The sequence below is a fragment of the Callospermophilus lateralis genome, chromosome 11 (assembly GCF_048772815.1).
Source record: "Callospermophilus lateralis isolate mCalLat2 chromosome 11, mCalLat2.hap1, whole genome shotgun sequence".
In the NCBI taxonomy this organism is placed as follows: Eukaryota; Metazoa; Chordata; class Mammalia; order Rodentia; family Sciuridae; genus Callospermophilus; species Callospermophilus lateralis.
Window position 1 is genome coordinate 119,430,983 of NC_135315.1, and position 10,556 is coordinate 119,441,538.

Here is a 10,556-nt window from a genome sequence, read left to right on the forward strand (position 1 = left end):
CAGGAGAGGAAGGATGGTTTTTCCTCACCTGATACCACCTCTCAGATATTTTTTTTAATTTTGTATTTGGGAAGTGTGGTGGTTACATTTGTAAAATAGGTAAATCAGAATTAAACTATTGGAAAGCGGGAATGTCTCTTGCGTTTCATTCTCATTCTATGATCCCAGATTCCCTGATCTTTGATTTCCTTGTTGGTGTGGAGCATTTGAATTTTTGATGTTTGTTGATATAAACAGAATTTTTCCTATAACCCTTAGTTTTTAACTTCCATTTAGAAAAGCTTAGACAATGTCCTTACTCTTTCCCATCTCACATTATGTATATTACATGCTTACACAATATCAGGTGTAAAATTATTGGGATGTGACTTGATATGATTCCAGTAAGGAAACTGAGTGTGAACAGGTGTTGAAAGCAATATAAAAAGAAGTGTATGTCATACATAGAAGAGAAGAGAATGAAAGTCTGCTAGTTCTATGACACTGTCAGAAGAAGAATGGAAACAACTATCTCAATATCTATACTGGCCTTTGAGTTATTTGGTGAGGATAGGGAAAGAGTGGGGAAAGGAGGAGATGGAAAGAGATAGTAACAAGTGCTGGGGTTGTGGCTCAGTGGTAGAGCACTTGCCTTGCACGAGTGAGGCATTGGGTTTGATCTTCAGCACCACATAAAAATAAATAAATAAGGATATTGTGTTCATCTACAACTTAAAAAATATTTTTTTTAAAAAAATGAGGTAGTAACACAGCTCAAGGGATGGATGTGGTTTTGTCAGAACATTAAAGAATATCTTCAGTTTCACAGTACAGATAATATTTTAAAATAGCTAATAAATTAATGATTGATGCTGACCACTACTATGAAATATGGTGCTACAACTTCAAGGTTTGTAGTGAGCCACTATTGACATCTCTGTTACTTCCCGCAAGTCTTACTTTAAGTTTGTGAAGTTTTTAAGGGAGTTTCATGATTCATGGGTACCCATTAAATGATCAATTTTTCTTTATTAGATTTTTTTCTTCAATATTGCTTAATAAAATATCATCAGGATTATTACATAAAACCTTATACTGAGATTATCTTATAATAACTTATTACAGTCTAAGCCTATCTCCCAAAGATCCACGTGTTAAAGGCTTGATCTCAGGGATGTGCGTTTAGATGGTTTTGTAGACTTTTGGGAGGTGTGTATCCTTATAGGAGGTCTTTAGATCACTGGGAGTATGCCTTCAAAGGGGACTGTGGGACCCCAATTTAATTTTTCTCTGTTTTCTGGCTCCTGATGTGAGAAGTTTACTCTGTAATGTGACTTGCACCATTACCATCTGGTATCCCCACTAATGGCCCAAAGTGACAGAGCCAAACTTTCTTGGACTGGAAACTCAAGGACTGTTGAGTTAAATAAACCTTTTCTTTTTTATAAGTTGCCTCAAGCATTTCATTACAGCAATGAAAAGCTGTAGTCTGAAGTTGTAGTCTTCAGTTAGTCTCAAGTGTCTTGCAGAGAAATAAAAATTTAGAGTTCTAGAAATTAGATATGAAAAAATAGATTTTTCCCCATATTTATATTGGTGCATTATAGTGGTACATAATGGTGGTATTTGTTGTTACATATTCATAAATGCACACAATATAATAATATAATTTGGCCAATAACACACCCCAGTACTTTCCCCCTCCATCCCACAAACCTTTCACATCCCACCTGTTGGTCCATTTCCTCGACTGATCTCCCTTCAATTTTCATGAGATCCACCCCCATCTTTCTTTTCCTTTTTCCTCTCTTGCTCCCACTAGAGAAATGAGAGAGAACATACCACCCATAACCTTCTGATTTTGACTTATTTCACTTAACATAATGGCCTTTACATTCACCCATTTTTCTGCAAATGATGTAATTTCATTTTTCTTTATGACTGAATAAAACTCAATGGTGTATTTATACCACATTTTCTTGATCCATTTATCCATTGACAAAAGTCTAGGCTAGTTCCATAGTTTGGCTATTGTGTATTGTGCTGCTATAAGCTGGGTATGCATCTATCACTATAGAATAATCACTTTAATTCTTCAGGATAAATATGAAGAAGAGGTATAGCTGGGTCATATGGTAGTTCTATGCCTAGTCTTTTGAGGAACCTCTATATTGATTCCATAGTAGTTGTACTAATTTATAATCCAACCAACAGTGTAAACATGTCCCCTTTCTCCATATTCTCTTCATCATTTATTGTTATCTGTATTTTTGATGACTGCCATTGTGACTGTCATGAGATGAAATCTCAGTGTAGTTATGATTTTTATTTTCTCTAATTGCTAATGATGCTGAACACTTTTTTCTATATTCATTGATCATTTGTATTTCTTCTTTTGAGAAGTATCTGTTTAATTCATTCCCATTTATTAATCGGATTACTTCAGTTTTTGGTGTAAAGTTTTTTGAGTTCTTCATATATTCTAGATATTAACCCTCTGTCAGAAGAGTAACTAGCAAAGATTTTTCTCCCTTTTTATATGTTACTTCTTCACATTCTGAACTTAGTTCTTTACTGTTCAGAGCTTTTCAATTTGATGCCATCTCATTTATTAACTCTTAAAAGTATTTCCTGAGCTTTAAGGGTCCTATTGAGAAAATCATTGCCTATTTCTACACCATAGAGTTTTGAACCAATGTTTTCCTCTATGGGTTGTATCGTTTCTGATCTAATTCCTAGTTCTGATTCTTCTACATATGGATAACCAGGTTTTCTAGCACTATTTGTTTAATAGGCTGTATTTTCTCCAGTGTATGTTTTTTTGGCATCTCTGTCAAGGGTTATATAACAAGATGCATGGGTTTGTCTCTTTGTCTTCTATTCTGTACCATTAGTATATATGTCTGTATTTATGCAAGTTCCATGATATTTTTGTTACTATAGCTCTATAGTATAATTTGAAGGTTTTGTGATGCCCCTATTATTGCTTTTTTTGGCTTAAAATTGCTTTGACTATCCTGGGTGTCTTTTTTCCTTCAAAATGAATTTTAGGCCTTTTTTGTAGTTCTATGAAGAATATCATTGTTATTTTGATAAAGGATTGCTTTGGAATATATATATATATATATATATATATATATATATATATATATATACATTATAATGGTACATAATGGTGGTATCTGTTGTTACATACACATTTTACATATTTGTTGTTACATATATATATATAAATATATAGTTTTGTTACATATATATATATATATATATATATATATATATATATATATAGTTTTGATAGTATGACCATGTTGATGCTATTATTTCTGCCTCTCCATGAACTTGAGAAGTCTTTCCATTGTCTGAGTTCTTCTTAAAATTCTTTGTACAATATTCTATAGTTTTCATTCTCAAGTTCTTTCACCTCCTTGGTTAGATTTATTCCTATGATTTTTTAAAGGTTATTGTCAATAGAATTGTTTTCCTGATTTATTTCTCAGCAGATTCATTGTTGATATATAGGAAAGTTGTTGATCTTTGTCTGTGATTTTGTAATCTGCTACTTTGCAAATTAGTTTATCAGCTCTAGCAGTCTTCTGGTGGAATTTTTTTTTATCTTCTAGGTATAGGATTGTCTCAGGCATTTTATTATAGTAATGCAAAGCTGACTAATATATTCTACAGTTAGCCTTAAGATTCTTGTAGAGAAATAAAACGTTAGAGCTCTAGAGATTAAACATTAAAGATATCTCTATGGAAAAAAATAAACAAAAATTATGTGGATAAATGAGACTTTACCAGGAAATGAGGAACAATAAATGAATGGGGTTGGAAAATATCATGCTAAGTGAAATAAGCCAGTCCCAAACTAATTTTCAGGAAAGGAGGAATTCCATAAGTAGAGTCTTGGAAATGAGAAAACAAAGTATGGTCAGAGTATGTTCTTTTTCAAAGTTGGAATGGGGGAAAGAGACAGATCATGAGGTGGAAATTATGTATCAAGACTTTAGCAACAGTAACTAGGAAATATCAACAATTCATCACTATTAATCTAATATTTTAGAAAAGATGAAAAGAAATAATGTTCCTTGGCTTAAATATAATGTTGTACTTAGATAGTTTATATTTAATATTTTAAAAAATTTTTAAATATAATCTATATTTATTATATTGTAAGTACATTTATAAATTACCACATTTTCTATGTGGTGATGGGAACTTTTGTGAAATATGTCTAGTATCATACACTGAGAGCAAATGTGTTAATAGATACTATTTGATAATCTACTGAATAGGGACAACATTGTGTACCATTTTCATCTATTAACTTTTACGATATTAAAATATTGGCACAATTTTCCAAATTCACATATTTTATTTATGCATTCATCTCTTGAGTTGTGGAAAAAGTGATTATTTTAAGCTAATTTTGTATTCAAACTTCTTTCGTAGTACCTCAAAATGTTAGATCTTTCACTTCTTCTTATAGTTTGAAATGTAAATCAATTAACATTCTGACTCTCTAATAATTCTTCTAATAAAAGATTTTTTATTGCCTTTATTTTAGTTGAGTACTAATGCTCTATTTCTTGGCATTTCATGATTCTTCTAAGATAATGGCTGAATCCCAAAGTCATGTCTTTTCACAAAGTCTCCAAGAAACCATGAAGAAAGAGAAAAGGAAATAGCATTAGCCATAGCTTATGTTTAGATATAACTAGAGGGAGATGACTGCAAGTTTCAGCTCACACAAATTGAGTAAATCAACACTCAAAATAAGAACAACATTCTGAACCTTTCAAGAAAGCAGAGAATTATCAAAGATTGAACAGAGGAAAGGAGGATGAGAGGGGAATACCACTGTGAATGCAGTTTGAATCATGTCAGTCAGTGCTGTGTGAGGCTGATTATGAAAAAATCTGATAAAGAGTGCAATTAAATAAAAGGTAGGAACTTAGAATGTGCTTTGGACAAGAGAATGTGTCATTTTTGAGGAGAATAGTACCTCTATGAAATCAAGTAGCAGCATAGATATAGGAGGTACGAACCAGAGGTTTTCTTGCAAGAAAAAAAGAGGAAGAATTTGATGAAAAAGAGCCAATGAAACAGGAAAATGCTCAGTTATTAATTAGACCATCTGTGAATATACATCCAAACCATAAGATTCAAAACAGACTCATATATAAAACCAAAAAACCTAATCAATAAATGGACTAAGGAACTGAACAGATAATTCACAGAAGAATATATATAATCTATAACAAATATATGAAAAAATGTTCAACATCTCTAGCAATTACAGCAATTTGATTTGTATTTCTGTAAGATTTCATCTCACTCTAGTAAGAATGGCAATTATCAAGTATACTAGCAACAATAAGTGTTGGCAAGGAAGTGGGGATTGCTGTTGGGATTGCAAATTAGTGCAACCACGCTGGAAAGCAGTATGGAGATTCCCTAGAAAACTTGGAATAGAAGCACCATTTATCCAGCTATCCCACTCCTCAGTCTGTACCCAAAGGACTTAAAATCAACATACGGTAGTGACACAACCACATCAACGTTTATATCAGCTCAATCACAATAGCTAAAATATGGAACCAACAGAGATGCCCTTCAATAAATGAATGGATAAATAAACTGTAGAATGAATATATGAATATATGGACACACACACACACACACACACGATGGAATATTCATCCATTGTGTCTGTATGTGTGTGTGTGTGTGTGTGTGTGTGTGTGAATTATGGCATTTTCAGTTAAATGAATGGAGTTGGAAAATATCATGCTAAGTGAAATAAGCCAGTTCCAAAAAACCAAAGGCCAAATTATCTCTCTGATATGTTGATGCTGATCCCTAATGGGATGGGGTGGCAAGGGAAGATTGGAAGAACTGTGGATTGAGCAGAATGGTGTGAGGGTAGGGAAGTGGGTATTGGGGTGGAAAGATGGTGAGTGAAAAGGACATTATTATCCTGTGTACATGTATGATTGCATGAATGGTGTGACTCTGCATCCTGTATAGCCAAAGAAATGAAAAGCTGTGCTTCATTTGTATATAATGAGTCATAATGCATTCTGCTGTCATGTATAACTAATTGCAACAAATTTTAAAAATAAAAGTTTTTAAAAATAAGAGCTGACAAAACTAAGGAAATAATTTAAGGAAAGAATAACCATATCAATGATTCAGATTCATTACAATGTGCCCACAGGAAAGTAGGTACATTTGATAAAAGCAAAAAAAAAAAAAAATAGTAATGAGAACAAAAAAGCTGAAAGAATAGAATGATCAAGAGCAATGCAGACAATCATGGAGAAAGGGACTGTTGTAATTGTAGTCCAAGAACAAGAACATCAAAAAATGTGATGGTGGAAGTGAACTACAATTTAAATTGATGATCTAAGAAAATATCCCAGAAATAAAAGAAGACATGATTATACACACTGATAAATGTCTTCCATACACTGAAAAACTTGTTTTTGAAATGTATTCTAGTAAAATGAGTGTACTATAAGGATTAACTTTTTTCTCCAGGTTTTTAAGACTTAAAAGGCCACTTAAGGGGAGACCCTGGCGGCGGCGGCGCCTGACACTCGCGCCTCCTGCCGTGCTCTGGGGCAGCATGTCCGAGGCTGGCGGGGCCGGGCCGGGCGGCTGTGGGGCGGGAGTCGGGGCAGGGGCCGGGACCAGGGCGCTGCCCCCTCCGCCCGCAGCGCTGCCGCCCGTGCCGCGGCAGGGCTCCCCCTGTGCCGCCGCCGCCGCCGCCGCCGGGGGCTCAGGCGCCTGCGGTCCAGCGACAGAAGTGGCTGCGGCAGCACGGCCGAAGGACCAGGAGGCGGTGGCTCGGCCCTGATCGCGGTGAAGAAGGCTCAGCTGCGCTCCGCCCCGCGGGCCAAGAAACTGAAGAAACTCGGAGTGTACTCCGCCTGCAAGGCCGAGGAATCCTGTAAATGTACTGGCTGGAAAAACCCCAACCCCTCTCCCACTCCCCCCAGAGCCGATCTGCAGCAGATCATTGTCAGTCTCACGGAATCCTGCCGGAGTTGTAGCCATGCCCTAGCTGCTCACGTTTCCCACCTGGAGAATGTGTCAGAGGAAGAAATGAACAGACTCCTGGGAATAGTGTTGGATGTGGAATATCTCTTTACCTGCGTCCACAAGAAAGAAGATGCAGATACCAAACAAGTTTATTTCTATCTATTCAAGCTCTTGAGAAAATCTATTTTACAAAGAGGAAAACCTGTGGTTGAAGGCTCTTTGGAGAAGAAGCCTCCATTTGAAAAACCTAGTATTGAGCAGGGTGTGAATAACTTTGTACAGTACAAATTTAGTCACCTACCATCAAAAGAAAGGAAAACGATTGTTGAGTTGGCCAAAATGTTCCTAAACCGCATCAACTATTGGCATCTGGAGGCACCATCCCAACGTAGACTGCGATCTCCCAATGATGATATTTCTGGATACAAAGAGAACTACAAAAGGTGGCTGTGTTACTGCAATGTGCCACAGTTCTGTGACAGTCTACCTCGGTATGAAACCACCCAGGTGTTCTGGAGAACATTGCTTCGCTCAGTCTTCACTGTCATGAGGCGACAGCTCCTGGAACAAGCAAGACAGGAAAAAGACAAACTGCCTCTTGAGAAACGAACTCTAATCCTCACCCATTTCCCAAAGTTTTTGTCCATGTTAGAGGAAGAAGTTTATAGTCAAAACTCTCCTATCTGGGATCAGGATTTTCTTTCAGCCTCTTCCAGAACCAGCCAGCTAGGAATCCAAACAGTTATCAATCCACCTCCTGTGGCTGGGACAGTTTTATACAATTCAAACTCATCTTCTCTTGAGCAGCCAAATGGAGGGAGCACCAGTCCTGCTTGCAAAGCCTCTTCTGGGCTTGAGGCAAACCCAGGAGAAAAGAGAAAAATGAATGACTCTCACGTTCTGGAGTAGGCCAAGAGACCCCGAGTTATGGGGGATATTCCTATGGAATTGATCAATGAGGTCATGTCTACCATCACAGACCCTGTAGCGATGCTTGGACCAGAGACCAATTTTCTGTCAGCACATTAGGCTAGGGATGAGGCAGCAAGGCTGGAAGAACAGAGAGGTGTAATTGAGTTTCATGTGATCGGCAATTCCCTGAACCAGAAACCAAACAAGAAGATCCTGATGTGGCTGGTTGGCCTACAGAATGTGTTCTCCCATCAGCTGCCCCGAATGCCAAAAGAATACATCACACGGCTTGTCTTTGACCCGAAACACAAAACCCTTGCTTTAATTAAAGATGGCCGTGTTATTGGTGGTATCTGTTTCCGGATGTTCCCATCCCAAGGATTCACAGAGATTGTTTTCTGTGCTGTAACCTCAAATGAGCAAGTCAAGGGCTATGGAACACATCTGATGAATCATTTGAAAGAATATCATATAAAACATGACATCCTGAACTTCCTCACATATGCAGATGAATATGCAATTGGATACTTCAAGAAACAGGGTTTTACAAAGAAATTAAAATACCTAAAACCAAATACGTGGGCTACATCAAGGATTATGAAGGCGCCACTTTGATGGGATGTGAGCTAAATCCCCGAATTCCATACACAGAATTTTCTGTCATTATTAAAAAGCAGAAGGAGATAATAAAAAAGCTGATAGAATGAAAACAGGCCCAGATTCGTAAAGTCTACCCTGGACTTTCCTGTTTTAAAGATGGAGTTCGACAGATTCCTATAGAAAGCATTCCTGGAATTAGAGAGACAGGCTGGAAACCAAGTGGAAAAGAGAAAAGTAAAGAGCCCAAAGATCCTGACCAACTGTACAGCACCCTCAAGAGCATCCTCCAGCAGGTGAAGAGCCATCAAAGCGCTTGGCCCTTCATGGAACCTGTGAAGAGAACAGAAGCTCCCGGATATTATGAAGTTATAAGGTTCCCCATGGATCTGAAAACCATGAGTGAACGCCTCAAGAATTGGTACTACGTGTCTAAGAAATTATTCATGGCAGACTTACAGCGAGTTTTTACCAATTGCAAAGAGTACAACCCCCCTGAGAGTGAATACTACAAATGTGCCAGTATCCTGGAGAAATTCTTCTTCAGTAAAATTAAGGAAGCTGGATTAATTGACAAGTGATTTCTTTTCCCTCTGCTTCTTAGAAACTCATTGAGCAGTGTGCCTAAAGCAAGGTGGTTTATTTTTTAGAGAATTGGATGATATGTTGAAGAGACTTGTAAATGTAATAATTAGCACTTTTGAAAAACAAAAAAAAACCTCCTTTTAGCTTTCAGATATGTATTTAAATTGAAGTCATAGAACATTTTTATTTTATGGAATACATTTTAATCTATTTACTACTATTATGTAAATTTTCTATGGCATTTCCATTAGCCAACTATTCCATGATAGATGATCAGGGGTTTCCTCAAAATCTGTATGTGAGGAAATTGCACATAGTACCATGATTTGGGGGAATCTAGAAAATTTTCAGACCGTGAATGTTTCCATTTTTTTCTAATGGAATGTGAGAGTTTATTTTTATTTTATTCTGAAGGACTTTAAGGAAGGGATACATGATAAAAAGCCCTGTAAAAGGTTAAATATGTGATGTTGAAGTCTCATTGTAGACTTTATATATATATATTTAAAACACTCATCTAGATGAGGTGCTTTGAGCAGTTCTGAAAAATGCAGTTTCACAAAAGCAAACTGCTTTGATTCCTAAGGAATAAATTCTAAATAATGCAAACTTTTTATAAGCATCTGGGGTTTTGATAATTCTGTGTACCTACAACAAATTTGTGAGTGTATAACCACTATTTCTATAATTCTTTTCTCTACATAAAAATGTAGTATCATGTTGACTTAGCTTATGCAGGCCATAAGTTCCAAAATATAATTTCCTAGGCCACAAAGGCATGCACTTGAAAACACTTGAGATCAAATCAATGTGCTTTAATAGGAAAAGACGTGATAGTCAATACATCTATCAATCTGGTGAGTCTTTGCTCTAATAAATGAGGATTTTTTCCTCTTTTTGTGATACACACAACCCCACCAAATAATGACTATGTGAATCATTTTCTTTTTGGATCTCCAGATTATGTTTATTGTTTGAGGTGAATTAAGTTCCCACCAAGGTTTGCTGTCAATATTTTAATACCTACATCGCTGTATTGGTCCAGGGTTCTATCCCACTGAAATCCATCACACAGTCTTACTAACTAACCTGTCTTGGGATTTCAGCTTAGTGCTTGGTTTTATTTACTGATTACACTACATAGAAAAGTGGGACATCTGCCACCCCAACTCTGGGAAAACCAACTAATATACCACCATATAATTGACGGCCATCTGGATGGTTTTGACACTAATTTTTATGATGCAAATTTATAAACTGATTTTGTAAAGGACGAGGTTTTAAAAATGTAATTTAACTTATGTTTTCTATCAGCATAAATTAAAATGGGTCATAAGTAGTCATTAAAAACAGTTGTCAGAAATAATCTGTTTGAAGGAAAAAAACTTGCAAATGACTATTAAGTTGGAAGTATTGTTTTTGATGTATAAGGGATG

The 10,556-nt window shown here is 36.3% G+C and overlaps 1 protein-coding gene across 1 annotated transcript; it reads left to right on the forward strand.

The window, feature by feature from the left end:
- The first annotated feature begins 6,610 nt into the window (after window positions 1-6,610).
- On the forward strand, window positions 6,611-9,241 carry LOC143409619 (histone acetyltransferase KAT2B-like). The gene is given in 3 exon segments (XM_076870036.2): window positions 6,611-6,800; window positions 6,803-8,482; window positions 8,485-9,241. Coding segments are annotated over 3 exon segments (2,502 nt in total). The 3' UTR covers window positions 9,117-9,241.
- Window positions 9,242-10,556: the final 1,315 nt, after the last annotated feature.